The sequence below is a fragment of the Manis pentadactyla genome, chromosome 2 (genome assembly GCF_030020395.1).
Source record: "Manis pentadactyla isolate mManPen7 chromosome 2, mManPen7.hap1, whole genome shotgun sequence".
NCBI lineage: Eukaryota > Metazoa > Chordata > Mammalia > Pholidota > Manidae > Manis > Manis pentadactyla.
This window is the reverse complement of record NC_080020.1, coordinates 22665530-22687045: the sequence shown is the minus strand read 5'-3', so window position 1 is coordinate 22687045 and position 21516 is coordinate 22665530. Positions and strand designations below refer to the sequence as shown.

The 21516-nt window shown below is 40.8% G+C and overlaps 1 protein-coding gene across 3 annotated transcripts in view; it reads left to right on the top strand.

Moving 5' to 3' along the window:
• Window positions 1-20844, top strand: part of MYOZ3 (myozenin 3) — a 35758-nt gene extending 14914 nt beyond the window's left edge. For all 3 annotated transcript variants that reach the window (XM_036881572.2, XM_036881571.2, XM_036881573.2), the window contains one exon: window positions 19022-20844. In XM_036881572.2, the coding sequence (XP_036737467.2) occupies window positions 19022-19190 (169 nt within the window). In that variant the 3' untranslated portion in view covers window positions 19191-20844. The remainder of the gene's footprint in view (window positions 1-19021) is intronic.
• The last annotated feature ends 672 nt before the right edge of the window (window positions 20845-21516 follow it).

Here is a 21516-nt window from a genome sequence, read left to right as displayed (position 1 = left end):
TTCTTATGGCTGAATAATATTCCATTGTGTATATGTACCACATCTTCTTTATCCATTCATCTTCTGATGGACACTTAGGTTGCTTCCAATTCTTGGCTATTGTAAATAGTACTGTGATAAACATAGGGGTGCATCTGTCTTTTTCAAACTGGAGTGCTGCATTCTTAGGGTAAATTCCTAGAAGTGGAATTCCTGGGTCAAATGGTAAGTCTATTTTGAGCATTTTGAGGAACCTCCATACTGCTTTCCACAATGGTTGAACTAATTTACATTCCCACCAGCAGTGTAGGAGGGTTCCCCTTTCTCCACAACCTCACCAACATTTGTTGTTGTTTGTCTTTTGGATGGCAGCCATCCTTACTGGTGTGAGGTGACATCTCATTGTGGTTTTAATTTGCATTTCTCTGATAAATAGTGATGTGGAGCATCTTTTCATGTGTCTGTTGGCCATCTGAATTTCTTTTTTGGAGAACTGTCTGTTCAGTTCCTCTGCCCATTTTTTAATTGGATTACTTGATTTTTGTTTGTTGAGGTGTGTGAGCTCTTTATATATTTTGGATGTCAAGCCTTTATCGGATCTGTCATTTATGAATATATTCTCCCATACTGTAGGGTACCTTTTTGTTCTATTGATGGTGTCTTTTGCTGTACAGAGCTTTTCAGCTTGATATAGTCTCACTTGTTCATTTTTTCTTTTGTTTTCCTTGCCCGGGGAGATATGTTCATGAAGAAGTAGCTAATGTTTATGTCCAAGAGATTTTTGCCTATGTTTTTTTTCTAAGAGTTTTATGGTTTCATGACTTACATTCTGGTCTTTGATCCATTTCGAATTTACTTTTGTGTATGGGGTTAGACAGTGATCCAGTTTCATTCTCCTACATGTAGCTGTCCAGTTTTGCCAGCACCATCTGTTGAAGAGACTTTCATTTCCCCATTGTATGTCCATGGCTCCTTTATCATATATTAATTGACCATATATGTTTGGGTTAATGTCTGGAGTCTCTATTCTGTTCCACTCGTCTGTGGCTCTGTTCTTGTGCCAGTACCAAATTGTCTTGATTACTGTGGCTTTGCAGTAGAGTTTGAAGTTGGGGAGTGAGATTCCCCCACTTTATTCTTCTTTCTCAGGATTGCTTTGGCTACTCGGGGTCTTTGGTGTTTCCATATGAATTTTTGAACTATTTGTTCCAGTTTGTTGAAGAATGTTGCTGGTAATTTGATAGGGATTGCATCAAATCTGTATATTGCTTTGGCAGGATGGCCATTTTGACTATATTAATTCTTCCTAGCCACGAGCATGGGATGAGTTTCCATTTGTTAGTGTCCTCTTTAATTTCTCTTAAGAGTGTCTTGTAGTTTTCAGGGTATAGGTCTTTCATGTCTTTGGTTAGGTTTATTACTAGGTATTTTATTCTTTTTGATGCAATTGTGAATGGAATTGTTTTCCTGATTTCTCTTCCTATTAGTTCATTGTTAGTGTATAGGAAAGCCACAGATTTCTGTGTGTTAATTTTGTATTCTGCAACTTTGCTGAATTCCGATATCAGTTCTAGTAATTTTGGAGTGGAGTCTTTAGGGTTTTTTACGTACAATATCATGTCTTCTGCAAATAGTGACAGTTTGACTTCTTCTTTACCAACCTGGATTCCTTGTATTTCTTTGTTTGGTCTCATTGCAGTGGCTAGGACCTCCAGTACTATGTTGAATAACAGTGGGGAGAGTGGGCATCCCTGTCTTGCTCCCGATCTTAGAGGAAAAGCTTTCAGCTTCTCCCTGTTCAGTATGATGTTGGCTGTGGGTTTATCATATATGGCCTTTATTATGTTTGAGGTACTTGCCCTCTATACCCATTTTGTTGAGAGTTTTTATCAAGAATGGATGTTGAATTTTGTCGAATGCTTTTTCAGCGTCTATGGAGATGATCTTGTGGTTTTTGTCTGTCTTTTTGTTGATGTAGTGGATGATGTTGATAGATTTTTGAATGTTGTACCATCCTTGCATCCCTGGGATGCATCCCACTTGATCATGATGGATGATCTTTTTGATGTATTTTTGAATTCGGTTTGCTAATATTTTGTTGAGTATTTTTGCATGTATGTTCATCAGGGATATTCGTCTGTAATTTTCTTTTTTTTGTGGTGTCTTTGCCTGGTTTGGTATTAGTGATGCTGGCCTCATAGAATGAATTTGGGAGTATTCCCTCTTCTAATTTTTGGAAAAATTTAAGGAGGAAGGGTATTAGGCCTTCACTAAATGTTTGAAAAATTTCAGCAGTGAAATGCTCTGGTCCAGGGGTTTTGTTCTTATGGGGTTATTTGATTACCAGTTCAATTTCCTTGCTGGCAATTGGTCTATTCATATTTTCTGTTTCTTCCTGGGTCAGCCTTGGAAGGTTGTATTTTTCTAGAAAGTTGTCCATTTCTTCTAGGTTATCCATTTTGTTACCATAGAATTTTTCACAGTATTCTCTCATAATTCTTTGTATTTCTGTGTTGTCTGTAGTGATTTTTCCTTTCTCATTTCTGATTCTGTTTATGTGTAGGCTCACTTTTTTTCTTGATAAGTGTGGCTAGGGGTTTATCTATTTTGTTTATTTTCTCGAAGAACCAGCTCCTCCTTTCACTGATTCTTTCTATTGTTTTATTCTTCTCAATTTTATTTATTTCTGCTCTAATCTTTATTATGTCCCTCCTTCTACTGACTTTGGGCCTCATTTGTTCTTCCTTTTCTAGTTTCATTAATTGTGAGTTTAGACTGTTCATATGGGATTGTTCTTTCCTGAGGTAGGCCTGTATTGCAATATATTTCCCTCTTTGTACGGCCTTTGCTGCATCCCACAGATTTTGTGGTGTTGAATTATTGTTGTCATTTGTCTCTATATATTGCTTGATCTCTGTTTTTATTTGGTCATTGATCTATTGATTATTTTGGAGCATGTTATTAAGACTCCATGTGTTTGTGGGCTTTTTTGTTTTGTTTGTGTAATTTATTTCTAGTTTCATACCTTTGTGATCTGAGAAGCTGGTTAGTACAATATCAATCTTTTTAAATTTAATGAGGTTCTTTTTGCGGCCTAGTATACGATCTATTCTTGAAAATGTTCCATGTGCACTTGAGAAGAATGCGTATCCTGTTGCTTTTGGATGGAGTGTTCTGTAGATATCCATTAGGTCCATCTGTTCTAATGTTTTGTTTAGTGCCTCTGTCTCCTTACTTATTTTCTGTCTCATTGATCTGTCCTTTGGAGTGCATGGTGTGTTGAAAGTCTCCTAAAATAAATGCATTGCATTCTATTTCCCCCTTTAATTCTGTTAGTATTTGTTTTATATATGTAGGTGATCCTGTGTTGCATGAATAGATATTTACATAGTTATATTCTCTTGTTGGACTGACCCCTTTATCATTATGTAATGTCCTTCTTTGTCTCTTGTGACTTTCTTTGATTTGAGGTCTATTTTGTCTTATACACATACTGCAACTCTTGCTTTTTTCTCCCTATTAGTTGAATGAAATATCTTTTTCCATCCCTTTACTTTCAGTCTGTGTATGTCTTTTGGGTTGAAGTGAGTCTCTTGTAGCCAGCATATAGGTGGGTCTTGTTTTTTTATCCATTTCTTTTGATTGGTACATTCAGACCATTTACATTTAGGGTGATTATCAATAGGTATGTACTTTTTGCCATTGCAGGCTTTAGATTTGTGGTTACCAAAGGTTCAAGGGTAATTCCCTTACTATCTAACACTCTAATTTAACTCACTTTGTATACTATTACAAACACAACCTAAAGGTCCTTTTTCTTCCCTCCTTTTTCTTCCTCCTCCATTCTTTGTATGTTATGAATCATGTACTCTTTGTCTATCTCTTGGGTGACATCTATTTAGCCTTAGGAATACTTCCATCTATAGCAGTCCCTCCAAAATGCACTGCTGAGGTGGTTTATGGAGGTAAATATTTATCTTAAAATTGTTTAATCCTCCCTTCAAATTTAAATGATAACCTTGCTTGGCAGAGTATTCTTGGTTCGAGGCCCTTCTGCTTCATTGCATTAAATACATCATGCGACTCCCTTCTGGCCTGTAAGGTTTCTGCTGAGAAGTCTGATGATAGCCTGATGGGTTTTCCTTTGTATGTGATCTTTTTTCTCCCTAGCTGCTTTTAAAAGTCTGTCCTTATCCTTGATCTTTGCCATTTTAATTATTATATGTCTTGATATTGTTTTCTTTGGGTCCCTTGTATTGGGAGATCTTTGCACCTCCATGTGCTAGAGAGACTATCTCCTTCCCCAGACTGGGGAAGTTTTCAGCAATTACCTCCTCAATGACACTTTCTATCCCTTTTTCTCTCTCTTCTTCTTCTGGTATCCCTATAATGTGAATATTGTTCCGTTTGGATTGGTCACACAGTTCTCTCAATATTCTTTCATTCTTAGAGATTCTTTTTTCTCTCTGTGCCTCAGCTTCTTTGTATTCCTCTTCTCTAATTTCTATTCCATTTACCATCTCTTCTACTACATCTAACCTGCTTTTCAATCCCTCCACTGTATGTTTCATTTCAGATATGGGATTTCTTAGTGATTGAATCTCCATCTTAAATTCATTCTTGAGTTCTTGAATATTTTTTTGTACCTCCATAAGCATGTTTATGATTTTTATTTTGACCTCTCTTTCAGGAAGATTGGTGAGTTCAGTTTCATTTGGCCTTTTTTCTGGGGTTTGTGAGATTTTGGTCTGAACCAGGTTCTTTTGACGTTTCATATTTCTATGTGGTGCACTCTGGTGCCCAGAAACTTCAGTCTCTGGAGCTTCTCAGCCCTTAGAGTGAGGTTGGGGGTCATGGGGGAGCGTCGCTCTTGCCTGGTGGGGAGGGGGAGAGGAAAGAGCTGTTTCCTGCTTTCTGACTGAAGTGACTGTCTCTAGTGTCAGACAGTGGGCTGAGCACACAGGTGTAAGCCTCTGTGCTTGGTGTCTCCTGCCTTTGTGGGTGGAGCCTCCCTCTGGATGACCTGACACCAGCGCAGTGATGGCCAGTTTGTGAGCTGGTGCCGGCCAGCTAGGAGGAAGGCACAAGCTGCATGTCACAGTGGGGGGCCTTGGAGCTGAGCATCCCACCAGGGGGATGGAGTGCCTGAAGCACCTCAAAGTTCCCAACCTGCTGGGCAGAGTGTGCCCAGACATCCTTGTCCAGCTCTCCCTTCTCCCACACAGCAAGCTCCGTGCAACCCCCACCCCTTCAGCAGCCTTCTTGCTGCCAGGAAGCCTCTTAGACCGCCTGCCTTTCCCTTGTCCCAGAGCAGCCAGATGTGGATCTCTGTCCTCCACAAATGGCCAGAATCTCAGTCTCTCAAGCACTCCACCTGTCTCAGCTCCTCAACCTCCAGAGCACCACACAATGTAGGTTTCTGCTCACAAAGCAGATCTCCAGGGCTGGGTGTTCAGTAGTCTTAGGCCTCCACCCCCTCCCCCGGCCCGTTTCTCTTCCTCCTGTCGGTGAGCTGGGGTGGGGGAAGGGTCACCTTTCATGCCGCCATCTTGAATCCTCCCGTTGGTGAGTATGTTTGCAGAACATCCTCTACTACTGGCAGCTACGCAAATAGCTGTGAGGATAAGGCATTGCTTTGTGTGTACACTGGGTTTTAGTACTTTGTATCTCATGCTGTAACTTGCTTGCTTTTCTCACTCAGCATTATGTTTTTGAAATCTACCCTACTTAATGCATATAGGTCTTTACATTCCTTTTAAGCTGCTGTGCAGTATTCGGTCCTATAAATATACATTCATCTTGTCAATTTCTCTGCCAATGGACATATGGGTTGTTCCTGTTTTGTTACCAATCACCACTTCTTCTGCCTCCCTGGGCACAGGGACAGTATTTTATACTTTCAGTGTATAGGTCTTATGAGACCTTTATTACTTACATTTATTATTAAGAATTTCATAATTTGTAGCTATTATAAATGTAATTTTTTATTGTTCATCGTTTTAATTTGTTTTTCTAATTAAGATATCACTGATATACAGTCTTAATGAAGGTTTCACTTGAACAACATTGTGGTTTGAACATTCACCCATACTATAAAGTCCCCCCACCACTGCATTGCAGTCACTTTCCATCAGCGTGGTAAGATGCTATAGTCACTCCTTCTCTTCTCTGTGTTGTACTGCCTTCTCTCTGACCTACCTATATTGTGAGGGCTAATTATAGTGCCCTTTAATCCCCTTCTCCCTCCACCCCCCCTCCCAACCCTTGCTCCTTGGTAACTGCTAGTCCCTTCTTGGAGTCTGTGAGTGCTGCTGTTTTGGTCCTTCAGTTTTGCTTTGTTGTTAAATTCACAAATAAGTGAAATCATTTGGTACTTGTCTTTCTCTGCGTTGTAAATGGAATTTTTAAGAATTTTATTTTGTAATTGTTGTTAATGTATGAAAAATACAATTGATTTTTGTATATCAACCTTGTGCCCTGTGACCTTGCTAACTTCGCCCACTACTTCTAGTAAGTTGTTTTGTAGTTTCCTGTGGTGACCTACGTAAATAATATCTGCAACTAGACTATTGTACTTATTTATTTCCAATATTTATGCCTTAACTTGCTGAAATGGCTAGGACCTGAGTAGTATATTAATTGGAACTGGTGAGAGTGGACATCTTTGTCTTGTTCCAAAGTCTTAGGGGGATAACATTCAGTATTTTACCTTTAAGTATGCATGATATTAACTATAGATTTTTTTGTAGCTGCCTTTTATCATGCTGAAGAAGTCACCTTCCAAGTTTTCTGAGGACTTTCACCAGATACTGGTATTTAATTGTCAGTGCCTCTTCTGCATCACATGGTTTTCTCTTTTCACTATGTCAATGTGGTGAATTATACTGATTGATTTTTTTAAATTTCTATTTATTTATTTTTATTAAGGTATTATTTGATATACACTCTTATGAACATTTCTCATGAAAAATAATGTGGCTACTACATTTACCCATATTAGAAAGTCCCCCCTAATACCTCATTACAGTCACTGTCCATCAGTGTAGTAAGATGCCAAAGAGTCACTATTTGCCTTTTCTGTGCTACACTGTCTTCCCCATGATCCCCCCAACACCATGTACATGAATCATGATACCCCTCAATCTCCTCCTCCCTCCCTCTCCACCCATCCTCCCTCCCTCATCCCCTTTGGTAAGCACTAGGCCCTTCTTGGAGTCTGTGAGTCTGCTGCTGGTTAGTTCCTTCAGTTTTGCTTCATTGTTATACTCCAAAAATGAGGGAAATCATTTGGTACTTGTCTTTCTCCGCCAGGCTTATTTCACTGAGCATAATACCTCCAGCTCCATCCACATTGTTGCAAATGGTAGGATTTGTTTCTTTCTTATGGCTGAATAGTATTCCATTGTGTATATGTACCACATCTTCTTTAAGCATTCATCTACTGATAGACACTTAGGTTGCTTCCATATCATGGCTATTGTAAATAGTGCTGCAGTAAACATAGGGGTGCATACGTCTTTTTTTTTGCTTTTGGTATCATTAATCTACAATTACATGAGGAACATTATGTTTTCTAGGCTCCCCTTCACCAAGTGCCCCCCATGAACCCCATTATAGTCACTGTCCATCAGCACAGTAAGATGCTGTAGAGTAACTACTTGTCTTCTCTGTGTTGCATAGCCCTCCCTGTGCCTCCCCCCACATTACACATGCTAATCATAATGCCCCCTTTCTTTTTCCCACCCTTATCTCTCCCTTCCCACCCATCCTCCCCAGTCCCTTTCCCTTTGGTAACTGTTAGTCCATTCTTGGGTTCTGTGATTCTGCTACTGTTTTGTTCCTTCAGTTTTTTCTTTGTTCTTATAATCCACATAAGAATGAAATCATTTGGTACTTGTCTTTCTCTGCCTGGCTTATTTCACTGAGCATAATACCCTCTAGCTCAATCCATATTGTTGCAAATGGTAGGATTTGTTTTCTTCTTATGGCTGAATAATATTCATTGTGTAGAAGTCTCCTAAAATGAATGTATTGCATTCTATTTCCCCCGTTAGTTCTGTTAGTATTTGTTTCACATATGCTGGTGCTCCTGTGTTGCGTGCATATATATTTAGAATGGTTATATCCTCTTGTTGGACTGAGCCCTTTATCATTATGTAATGTCCTTTTTTATCTCTTATTACTTTCTTTGTTTTGAAGTCTATTTTGTCTGATACTAGTACTGCAACCCCTGCTTTCTTCTCTCTGTTGTTTGCCTGAAATATGTTTTCCATCCCTTGACTTTTAGTCTGTGCATGTCTTTGGGTTTGAGGTGAGTTTCTTGTAAGCAGCATATAGATCGGTCTTGCTTTTCTATTCATTCTATTACTCTGTGTCTTTTGATTGGTGCATTCAGTCCATTTACATTTAGGGTGACTATTGAAAGATATGTACTTATTGCTATTGCAGGCTTTAGATTCATGGTTACCAAAGGTTCAAGGTTAGCTTCTTTAGTATCTTACTGCCTAACTTAGCTCGCATATTGAGCTGTTATATACACTGTCTGGAGATTCTTTTTTCTCTCCCTTCTTATTCCTCCTCCTCCATTCTTTATATGTTGGTTGTTTTATTCTGTGCTCTTTCGTGTTTCCTTTAACTACTTTTAGTGGGTAGTTGATTTTATTTTTTGCCTTTAGTTAGTATTTGGTTGGTCTGCTTTCTTTGCTGTGATTTTATTTTCTCTGGTGACATCTGTTAAGTCTTAGGAGTGCTTCCATCTATAACAGTCCCTCTAAAATACCCTGTACAGGTGGTTTGTGGGAGGCAAATTCTCTCAACTTTTGCTTGTCTGGGAATTGTTTAATCCCTCCTTCATATTTAAGTGATAATCGTGCTGGATACAGTATTCTTGGTTCAAGACCCTTCTGTTTCATTGCAGTAAATATATCATGCCATTCTCTTCTGGCCTGTAAGGTTTCTGTTGAGAAGTCTGATGATAGCCTGATGGGTTTTCCTTTGTAGGTGACCTTTTCTCTCTCTCTCACTGCCTTTAATACTCTGTCCTTGTCCTTGATCCTTGCCATTTTAATTATTATGTGTCTTGGTGTTGTCCTCCTTGGGTCCTGTCTCTTGGGAGTTCTGTGTGCTTCCGTAGTCTGAGCAACTATTTCCTCCCCCAGTTTGGGGAAGTTCTCAGCAATTATTTCTTCAAAGACACTTTCTACCCCCTTTTCTCTCTTCTTCTTCTTCTGGTACCCCTATAATGTGGATATTGTTCCTTTTGGATTGGTCACAGAGTTCTCTTAATATTGTTTCATTCCTAGAGATCCTTTTCTCTCTCTCTATGTCAGCTTCTATGTGTTCCTGTTCTCTGGTTTCTATTCCATCAATGGCCTCTTGCATCTTATCCATTCTGCTTATAAATCCTTCCAGAGTTTGTTTCACTTCTGTAACCTCCTTCTGGACGTCTGTAATCTCCCTCCGGACTTCATCCCTTAGCTCTTGTATATTTCTCTGCATCTCCATCAGCATGTTTATGATTTTTATTTTGAATTCTTTTTCAGGAAGACTGGTTAGGTCTGTCTCCTTCTCAGGTGTTGTCTCTGTTATCTTGGTCTGCCTGAAATTTTGCCTTTTCATGGTGATAGAGATAGTTTGCAGAGCTGGCATGAATGATAGCTGGAAGAACTTCCCTTCTTGTTGGTTTGTGGCCTTCCTCTCCTGAGAGAACAGCGACCTCTAGTGGCTTATTCTGGGCAGCTGCACGCAGACGGGGCTTCTGATCTTGCCCGGCCACTATGGAGTTTATTTGCTGTGGGCATGGCCTGCCTTGGGCTACTGCTGCTCTGATATGGTGGAGCCGTGTTGGAGGGGAAATGGCTGGGAGGCTATTTATCTCCAAGAGGGGCCTCCGTGCTCTCTGCTGCCCAGGGGGTTAGAGTGCCCAGAGTTCCCCAGATTCCCTACTGCTGGACTAAGTGTCCCAGAATGCTTCCGTCCAGCGGTGGGTTCCCTGTCCCCTTAAGACTTCCAAAAAGCACTCGCTTTTCTTTGTCCCAAGGGCGCCGGTTGTGGGGACTCACTCACAGGTCTTACTGTCCTGTTTCCCTAGTATCCAGGAACCCAAGCATGCAGTGTGTCTGTGCTCTGGTGCGGATGGCTAGGGGAGGCTATTTAGCAGTCTTGGGCTCCCTCTCCCTCTCCACTCTGACTCCTCTCCTCCTGCCTGGAGCTGGGGTGTGGGGCGCTCGGGTTCCGCCAGGCCAGGGCTTGTATCTTACCCCCTTCACGAGGTGCTGGGTTCTCGCAGGTGTGGATGTGGTCTGGATGTTGTCTTGTGTCTTCTGGTCTCTCTTTTAGGAAGAGTTGTCTTTGTTGTATTTTCAAAAATATATGTGGTTTTGGGAGATTTCCGCTGCTCTACTCACACTGCCATCTTGGCTCCACCCCCTCCATTGTGTATATGTACCACATCTTCTTTATCCATTCATCTACTGATGGACACTTAGGTTGCTTCCATTTCTTGGCTATTGCAAATAGTGCTGTGATAAACATAGGGGTGCATCTGTCTTTTTCAAACTGGGCTGCTGCATTCTTAGGGTAAATTCCTAGAAGTGGAATTCCTGGGTCAAATGGGATTGCCATTTTGAGCTTTTTGAGGAACCTCCATACCGCTTTCCACAATGGTTGAACTAATTTACATTCCCACCAGCAGTGTAGGATGGTTCCCGTTTCTCCACAACCTCACCAACATTTGTTGTTGTTTGTCTTTTGGATGGTGGCGATCCTTACTGGTGTGAGGTGATATCTCATTGTGGTTTTAACTTGCATTTCTCTGATGACTAGCGATGTTGAGCATCTTTTCATGTGTCTGTTGGCCATCTGAATTTCTTCTTTGGAGAACTGTCTGTTCATCTCCTCTGCCCATATTTTAATTGGATTATTTGCTTTTGTTTGTTGAGGTGCATGAGCTCTTTATATATTTTGGATGTCAACCCTTTATTGGATCTGTCATTTATGAATATATTCTCCTATATTGTAGGGTACCTTTTTGTTCTATTGATGGTGTCCTTTGCTGTACAGAAGCTTTTCAGCTTGATACAGTCTCACTTGTTCATTTTTGCCTTTGTTTTCCTTGCCTGGGGAGATACGGTCATGAAGAAGTCACTCATGTTTATGTCCAAGAGATTTTTGCCTATGTTTTTTTCGAAGAGCTTTATAGTTTCATGACTTACATTCAGGTCTTTGATCCATTTCTAATTTACTTTTGTGTATGGGGTTAGACAGTGATCCAGTTTCATTCTCTTACATGTAGCTGTCTAGTTTTGCCAACACCATCTGTTGAAGAGGCTGTCATTTCCCCATTGTATGTCCATGGCTCCTTTATCATATATTAATTGACCATATATGTTTGGGTTAATGTTTGGAGTCTCTATTCTGTTCCACTGGTCTGTGGCTCTGTTCTTGTGCCAGTACCAAATTGTCTTGATTACTGTGGCTTTGTAGTAGAGCTTGAAGTTGGTAAGCCAGATACCCTCCACTTTATTCTTCCTTCTCAAGATTGCTTTGGCTATGTGGGGTCTTTGGTGTTTCCATATGAATTTTTGAAGTATTTGTTCCACTTTGTTGAAGAATGCTGTTGGTAATTTTTTAGGGATTGCATTGAATGTGTAGATTGATTTGGGCAGGATGGCCATTTTGACTATATTAATTCTTCCTACCCAGGAGCATGGAATGAGTTTCCATTTGTTAGTGTCCTCTTTAATTTCTCTTAAGAGTGTCTTGTAGTTTTCAGGATATAGGTCTTTCACTTCCTTGGTTAGGTTTATTCCTAGGTATTTTATTCTTTTTGATGCAGTTGTGAATGGAATTGTTTTCCTGATTTCTCTTCCTATTAGTTCACTGTCAGTGTATAGGAAAGCCACAGATTTCTGTGTGTTAATTTTGTATCCTGGAACTTTGCTCAATTCCGATATCAGTTCTAGTAGTTTTGGAGTGGAGTCTTTAGGGTTTTTAATGTACAATATCATGTCATCTGCAAATAGTGACAGTTTGACTTCTTCTTTACCAATCTGGATTCCTTGTATTTCTTTGTTTTGTCTAATTGCTGTGGCTAGGACCTCCAGTACTATGTGGAATAACAGTGGGGAGAGTGGGCATCCCTGTCTTGTTTCCGATCTCACAGGAAAAGCTTTCAGCTTCTTGCTGTTCAGTATGATGTTGGCTGTGGGTTTATCATATATGGCCTTTATTATGTTGAGGTACTTGCCCTGTATACCCATTTTGTTGAGAGTTTTTATCATGAATGGATGTTGAATTTTGTTGAATGCTTTTTCAGCATCTATGGAAATGATCATGTGGTTTTTGTCCTTCTTTTTGTTTATGTGGTGGATGATGTTGATGGATTTTTGAATGTTGTACCATCCTTGCATCCCTGAGATGAATCCTACTTGGTCATGGTGTGTGATCCTCTCGATGTATTTTTGAATTTGGTTTGCTAATATTTTGTCGAGTATTTTTGCATGTATGTTCATAAGGGATATTAGTCTGTAATTTTCTTTTTTGGTGGGGTCTTTACCTGGTTTTGCTATTAGTGTGATGCTAGTTTCATAGAATGAGGTTGGGAGTATTCCCTCCTCTTCTATTTTTTGGAAAACTTTAAGGAGAATGAGTATTATATCTTCTCTGTATCTCTGATAAAATTCTGAGGTAAACCCATCTGGCCCAGGGGTTTTGCTCTTGGGTAATTTTTTGATTACTGCTTCAATTTCATTGCTGGTAATTGGTCTGTTTAGATTTTCTGTTTCTTCCTTGGTCAGTCTTGGAAGGTTGTATTTTTCTAGGAAGTTGTCCATTTCTTCTAGGTTTTACAGCTTGTTAGCATATAGGTTTTCATAGTATTCTCTAATAATTCTTTGTATTAGAGATTTTTCCTTTCTCATTTCTGATTCTGTTGATGAGTGTTGATTCTCTTTTTCTCTTAATAAGTCTGTCCAGAGGCTTATCTATTTTATTTTCTCAAAGTAGCAGCTCTTGGTTTCATTTTGATTTTTTCTTTTGTTTCATTCTTCTCAATTTTATTTATTTCTTCTCTGATTTTTATTATGTCCCTCCTTCTGCTGACCTTAAGTGTAATTTGTTCTTCTTTTTCCAATTTTGATAATTGTGACTTTAGACTATTCATTTGAGATTGTTCTTCCTTCTTTAAATATGCCATATGTCTTTTTGAATCTGAGAAATTATCGTCTTTGGGTAGATTCCTAGGAGTGGAATTCCCGGGTCAAATGGTATTTCTACTTTTAGTGTTTTGAGGAACCTCCATATTGCTTTCCACAAAGGTTGAACTAGCTTACATTCCCACCAGCAGTATAGGAGGGTTCACCTTTCTCTGCATCCTTGCCAGCATTTGTTGTTCTTACTCTTTTCGATGCTGGCCATCCTAACTGGTGTGAGGTGATATCTCATTGTGGTTTTTATTTGCATTTCCCTGATAATTAGCGATGTGGAGCATCTTTTCATGCGTCTGTTGGCCATCTGCATTTCTTCTTTGGAGAACTGTCTGTTCATATCCTCCACCCATTTTTAAAATCGGGTTATTTGCTTTTTGGTTGGCCAGGCATGTGAGTCCTTTATATATTTTGGATGTTAGGCCTTTGTTGGATATTTTGTTTACAAATATATTCTCCCATACTGTAGGATGCCTTTTTGTTCTGTTGATGTTGTCCTTTGCTTTTTAGTTTGATGTAGTCCCATGTGTTCATTTTTGCTTTTGTTTCCCTCCTCGAGGAGATGTGTTCAGGAAAAAGTTGACCAGGTGTATATTCAGGAGATTTTTGCCTATGTTTTCATCTAAGAGTTTTATGGATTCATGACTTACATTCAGGTCATTGATCCATTTTGAGTATACTTTTGTGTATGGGGATAGACAATAATCCAGTTTCATTCTCTTGCATATAGCTGTCCAGTTTTGCCAACACCAGCTGTTGAAGAGGCTGTCATTTCCCCATTGTATGTCCATGGCTCCTTTATCATATATTAATTGACCACATATGTTTGGGTTAATATCTTGACTCTCTATCCTGTTCCACTAGTCTGTGGGTCTGTTCTTGTGCCAGTACCAAATTGTCTTGATTACTGTGGCTTTGTAGTAGAGTTTGAAGTTGGGAAGTGAGATCCCCCTTGCTTTATTCTTCCTTCTCAGGATTACTTTGGCTATTCGGGATCTTTTGTGGTTCCATATGAATTTTAAAACTATTTGTTCCAGTTCGTTGAAGAATGCTGTTGGTAATTTTATAGGGATTGCATTGAATCTGTTTGCTTTAGGCAAGATGGCCATTTTGACAATATTAATTCTTCCTGTCCATGAGCATGGGATGTGTTTCCTTTTATTGGTATCTTCTTTAATTTCTCTTAAGAGTGTCTTATAGTTTTCAGAGTATAAGTCTTTCATTTCCTTGGTTAGGTTTATTCCTAGGTATTTTATTCTTTTTGGTGCAATTGTGAATGGAATTGTGTTCCTGATTTCTCTTTCTGCTAGTTCATCATCAGTGTATAGGAATGCAACAGAATTCCATGTATTAATTTGTATCCCGCAACTTTGCTGAATTCGAATAGTAGATCTAGTAGTTTTGGAGTGGATTTAGTGTTTTTTTATGTGCAATACCATGTCATCTGCAAAAAGGGACAGTTTGACTTCTTCCCTGCCAATCTGGATGTCTTTTATTTCTTTGTGTTGTCTGATTGCTGTTGCTAGGACCTGCAGAACTATGTTGAATAGAAGTGTGGAAAGTGGGCATCCTTTTCTTATTCCCGATCTTAAAAGAAAAGGTTTCAGCTTTTTCCTGTTATGTATAATGTTGGCCGTGGGTTTGTCATATATGGCCTTTGTTATGTTTGAGGTACTTACCCTCTATACCTATTTTGTTGCGAGTTTTTATCTTGAGTAGATGTTGAAGTTTGTCAAATGCTTTTTCAGCGTCTATGGAGATGATCATGTGGTTTTTGTCTTTTTGTTGATGCGGTGGATGATGTTGATGGATTTTTGAATGTTGTACCATCCCTGCATCCCTAGAATAAATCCCACTTGATCATGATGGATGATCTTTTTGATGTGTTTTTGAATTCAGTTTGCTAATATTTTGTTGAGTATTTTTGCATGTATGTTCATCAGGGATATTCGTCTGTAATTTTCTTTTTTTGTGATGTCTTTGCCTGGTTTTGGTATTAGTGATGCTGGCCTCATAGAATGAATTTGGGAGTATTCCCTCTTCTAATTTTTGGAAAACTTTAAGGAGGAAGGGTATTAGGCCTTCACTAAACATTTGAAAAAATTCAGCAGTGAAATGCTCTGGCCCAGGGGTTTTGTTCTTATGGGGTTATTTGATTACCAGTTCAATTTCCTTGCTGGGCAGCCTTGGAAGATTGTATTTTTCTAGAAAGTTGTCCATTTCTTCTAGGTTATCCATTTTGTTACCACATAATTTTTCACAGTATTCTCTCATAATTCTTTGTATTTCTGTGTTGTCTGTAGTGATTTTTCCTTTCTCATTTCTGATTCTGTTTATGTGTGTAGGCTCACATTTTTTCTTGATAAGTGTGGCTAGGGGTTTATCTATTTTGTTTATTTTCTCAAAGAACCAGCTCCTCCTTTCATTGATTCTATTGTTTTATTCTTCTCAATTTTATTTATTTCTGCTCTAATCTTTATTATGTCCCTCCTTCTACTGACTTTGGGCCTCATTTGTTCTTCCTTTTCTAGTTTCATTAATTGTGAGTTTAGACTGTTCATATGGGATTGTTTTGTCCTGAGGTAGGACTGTATTGCAATATATTTCCCTCTTTGCACTGCCTTTGCTGCATCCCACAGATTTTGCGGTGTTGAATTATTGTTGTCATTTGTCTCCATATATCGCTTGGTCTCTGTTTTTATTTGGTCATTGATCCATTGGTTATTTAGGAGCATATTGTGAAGGCTCTATGTGTTTGTGTGCTTTTTCATTTTCTTTGCATAATTTATTTCTAGTTTCATACCTTTGTGATCTGAGAAGTTGGTTGGTAGAATTTCAATCTTTCTGAATTAACTGAGGCTCTTTTTGTGGCCTAGTATATGATCTATTCTTGAAAATGTTCCATGTGCACTTAGGAAGAATGTGTATACTGTTGCTTTTGAATGGAGTGTTGTGTAGATGTACGTTAGGTCCATCTGTTCTAATATGTTGTTTATTGCCTCTGATGCCTTACTTATTTCCTGTCTGGTTGATCTGTCCTTTGGAGTGAGTGGTGTGTTGAAGTCTCTTGAAATGAATACATTGTGTTCTGTTTCCCCCCTTTAATTCTGTTAGTAGTTGTTTCACACATGTAGGTGATCCTGTGTTGGGTGCATAGATATTTACATAGTTATATTCTCTTGTTGGACTGACCCCTTTATCATTATGTAATGTCCTTCTTTGTCACTTTTAACTTTCTGTGTTTTGAAGTCTATTTTGTCTCATACAAGCACTGAAATTCCTGCTTTTCTCATTCTATTAGTTGCATAAAATATATTTTTTCATCCCTTCACTTTCAGTCTGTGTGTGTCTTTGGGGTTGAAGTGAGTCTCTTGTAGGCAGCATATAAACGGGTCTTGTTTTTTTTATCCATTCAGTAACTCTATGTCTTTTGATTGGTGCATTCAGGCCATTTACATTTAGGGTGATTATTGATGGGTATGTATTTATTGCCATTGCAGGCTTTAGATTCATGGTTACCAAAGGTTCAAGGGTAATTCCCTTACTTTCCAACATTGTAATTTAACTCACTTAGTATGCTATTACATACACAATCTAAAGGTTCTTTTTTTTTCTTTTTCTTCCTGGTCCATTCTTTACATATTACTTATCATATACTGTACTGTTTTTCTATCCCTTGACTGACTTTGGGGGTAGCTGATTTGATTTTGCAACTGCTTAGTAATAGACTGTTTTACTTTCTTTACTGTGGTTTTATTTCCTCTGGTGACAGCTATTTAGCCTTAGGAACACTTCCATCTATAGCAATCCATCCAAAATACACTGTAGAGACGGTTTGTGGGAGGTATATTCTCTCAGCTTTTGCTTACCTGGAAATTGTTTAACCCCTACTTCAGATTTAAGTGATAATCTTGCCAGGTTGGGTATTCTTGGTTCGAAACCCTTCTGTTTCATTGCATTACATATATTATGGCACTCCCTTCTGACCTGTAAGGTTTCTGTTGAGAAGTCTGATGATAGCCTGATGGGTTTTCCATGCATGTGACTTTTTTGCTCTCTCTAGCTGCTTTTGAAAGTCTGTCTTTATCCTTGATCTTTGCCATTTTAATTATTATATATCTTGATGTGGTCTTCCTTGTGTCCCTTGTGTTGGGAGACCTGTGCACCTCCATGGGCTGAGAGACTATCTCCTTTCCCAGATTGGGGAAGTTTTCAGCAATTACCTCCTCAATGACACTTTCTATCCCTTTTTCTCTCTCTTCTTCTTCTGGTATCCCTACAATGCAAATATTGTTCCATTTGGATTAGTCACACAATTCTCTCAATATTCTGTCAGTCTTAGAGATTCTTTTTACTCTTTGTGCTTCAGCTTCTTTGTATTCCTCTCCTCTAATTTCTATACCATTTACCATCTCTTCCACTATATCTAATCCATTTTAAAATCCCTCCATTGTAAGTTTCATTTCAGATAGGGAATTTCTCAATAATTGAATCTACATCCTAAAGTCATCCCTGAGTTCTTGAATATTTTTCTGTACCTCCATGAGCATGTTTATGATTTTTATTTCAAACTCTCAGGAAGATTGATGAATTCAGTTTCATTTGGCTCTTTTTCTGGTGTTTGTCAGATTTTGGGTTGAACCAGGTTCATTTGACATTTCATTTTTGTATGTGGTGCCCTCTAGTGTCCAGGAGCTCTACTCTCTGGAGCTTCTCAGCCCCTGGAGTGATGATGGGGGTCGCAGGGGAGTGGTGCTGGTGCCTGGTGGGACGAAAAAGCTGTTTCCTGTTTCCTGGCTGCTGTGCCTGTCTCCACTGTCAGAACCAGTGGGCCGAGCACACTGGTGTAAGCCTCTGTTTTGTGTTTGTAGCTGCTGTAGGTGATGCCTCCCTCTGGCTGGCCTGACACTAGGGCAGGGACTGGTGGTTTGTGAGCTGGGTGCTGGCAGGACAGGAAGAAAGTGCATCAGGCTGTGTATCCCTGTGCGGGGCCTCAGAGCTGAGTAGGCAACCAGGGGGATGGAGCACTTGAAGCTCCTGAAAGTTCCCAGCTTGCTAGGCAGAGTGTGTCCAGTTTTGTCCACATATCCTTTCTCCTGAGCAGCAAGCTCTGTGCAATTCTTGCCCCTTTAGCAGCCCTCTTGCTCTTAGGAAGTCTCTCAGACTGCCTTCCTTTCTTTTCTCCCAGAGCAGCCGGATGTGGATCCCTGTTTTCTGCAAATGGCTGTAATCTCAGTCTCTCCAAGTATTCCACCTGTCTTATCTTTCCAACTCCACTAATTTCCAGAGCACCATGCAATGTAGGTTCATGGTCTCAAAGCAGATCTTCAGAGCTGGGTGTCCACCCCCCTGACCCCCACTCCATTTCTCTTCCTCCCACCAGTTGAGCTGTGTGGGGAAGGGCTTGGGTCCCCACTGGATCAAGGCTTTTGTACATTACCATGTTTTGTGAAGTCTTCTGTTTTCTCCAGGTGTATGCAGTCTGGTGCAGCCTTCTTTCTGTTGCTCCTTTAGGATTAGTTGTATTAACTATATTTTCATATTACATGTGGTTTTGGGAGTTGTTTGTCTCAGCTCTCATGCCGCCATCTTTAATCCTTCTATACTGATTGATTTTTAAATGTTAACCCAAGCTTGCATTTGTGGGATGACTCACCTAATTTAATCATATTTTTAGTTATTTTTAACTTTCATTTTTTCCAGTTTTATTGAAATATAATTGATGTGTAGCACTGTATTCATTTTAGGTATACCACATAAAGATTTTCCCTGCATGTCAGTGTTCTGCCATCTCTTCCCCCAACAGCCCACCTCTCCTGCTCCTCTTCTTTCCCTAGGACCCCAGTGCCCTTTGGAGGACCTGTGGTGGGGGAGACCATTCCCAGGGCAGACACCCCCATCATCCCAGAGCTCACCAGTGGTTTGGAACTTCTTCGCCTGAGACCCAGCTTCAACAGAGTGGCCCAGGGCTGGGTCCGCAACCTCCCAGAGTCTGAGGAGCTGTAGCCCAGCCTGAATCTTCAATTCCCCAGTCTCAGAGTTTGGGTACCATCTGGAACAAACACTGTGGACAGAACTTCATAGTTTTTAAGGGTCTTCACACACAAAACCATATTCCAAATAACACCAAAGGTCACAAAATTCGGTAGACCCCACATGTGGTGTGTTTCAAAATTACCTGAGGATGTTGTTTCTAATACAGATTTCTGGCCTGCCCCAGACTGCAGCATTAGAATCTCTTGAGTTGGGGAATCTTTTAGTAACCAGTGCTCCCAAATGATTCCTGTACTTGTCCATGGTTTATGTCTCTAGGAATCCAAAACCCCAATGAATTCACATCTATGCTTCCCCTACTCCCTGCTTCTCTACTCCACCTTACACTCTCCCCCAATGACAGGGGCTCACTGGCAGCCACCTTCACATTTACCTGTGAATCATTTGGCTAACTAGAAAGTTTTTCTTTTACTGAGATAAAGTTGGTCTTTACCTATTCATACCCTAAACATTGACTAAGCACTGACTGTGTGCTAGATACTGTGCCAGCCCCAGGGAAAGTGGTAAGTAGGCCTAGGACCTGGCCACGAGGAAGAAGGCAGTAGGGAGGACAGATTTGAAAAGCAGTATACCATTTTGGTTTTCCCTAAAACATACTAATTGACACCTGAGGAACAAGGTGCCAGGAGGCAGAAGAAGGACTCCCTAACCCTGGGTATAGGGTGGGTTTCCAGGAAGTTTCCCAGATAATTTGAGACCTCAGAAGAGGAGGGATAGTCCATGGAGAGAAGAGGGTGTGATGAGGAGGACATTCCTGGCCAGTGGCCCAGCACATGCAAAGGTATGGGCTTGTGCATGGGTAGAAGGAGAGGGCTCTGGAGCAGGGAGGGAACTGTGTCTCAGGGGTCACTGAGCAAGGGGGTGGGCTTTACTAGGAGACAGGGGAGGCTTGTGAGCTGGGGAGCGAGGAGTCTCACTGGTTGTTATGTGGAACATAGATGGGAGCGGACTAAGGCTGGAAGTCAGGAAGCCTGCAGGGAACAAGGCCCAAACTAGGAAGGGAGGCATGGGGGTGTCCTTACAGGGCAGGTGCCATGTGAGGCACTGTTAAGGACTGCTTTCCATCTCCTTCTGCTCACCATTTGGAGCAGGACCTGGGGTAGATCATGTCCTCATCCCCATCAGGACTAGTTTGGGGCTTTACTCTGGCTCATTAGAGAAGAGAGAAAGGAATGCCTTTTAGTTCAAGTGATGAAGATGAAGGTGATGATGAAGATATGATGACAGCAGCTACTTTTATTGGATGCTCAGTGCTTGGGCTGGTAATAGGTTCTTCACATATCCTCTTTCTAACTTTCAATATAGCCCTCAGAGAAAAGTACTGCTGTCCCGTTTTATAGATGTGGCTATCCAGGCTCAAAAAGGGGAAGTGGAAGATGGCGGCATGAGTAGGTCAGTGGAAATCTCCTCCCCAAAACATATATATTTATGAAAATACAATAAATACAACTATTCCTAAAAGAGACACCAGTGGATACAGTACAACAGCCAGGATACATCTAGATCTGTGAGGACTCAACATCACATGAAGGGGGCAAGATACAAGCCACAGCCAGGTGGGACGTGAATGCCCCCCACCTCAGAACCCAGCGGGAAGAAAGGAGTCGGAGCGGGGAGGGAGTGAAAGCCAGGACTGCTAAACAACCAGCTCTAGAAATCTGCCCCCAGAGGGCAGACACAAGGTGCACGGGGTGCTGGATATTAGAGAAACAGAAAAGCAAAACCTGTGGGCAGGTCCCTGCAACCAGTGCCCCTGAGACAAAAGAAAAGCGAGTGCTTTTTGCAAATCTTAAAGAGACAGGTACCCCAAAGCTGGACGAAGTTGTCCCAGCACACTTAGCCAGCAGCTGGGAATCCTTGGGAACTTTAGGTGCCCTAACCCCCAGGGCAGCAGCGCAGTTCTGAAGCCCCTCACAGCACTAAGCAGCCTGCCAGTTGTTCCCCCAACTGGCGCGGACCCCGACACACAGGCTCAGTAGTGGGAGAGTGGCAGCACATGCTGGGGGCAGCGGTGCCAGAGGGGACCGGGAGCTGGAAACTAGGGAAACAGGACAGCCAGTGCCCTGGGGACAAAGAAAAGCGAGTTCTTTTTGAAAGTCTTAAAGGGCCAGGGACCCCACTGCTGGACGGAAGGGTCCTGGGACACTTAACCCAGCAGCTGGGAATCCCAGGGAACTCTGGGCACCCTAACCCCTTGAGCAGCAGGGCATCTCGGAGGCCCCTCATGGAGATAAACAGCCTCCTGGCCATTTCCCCTCCGACACGGCTCTGCCATATC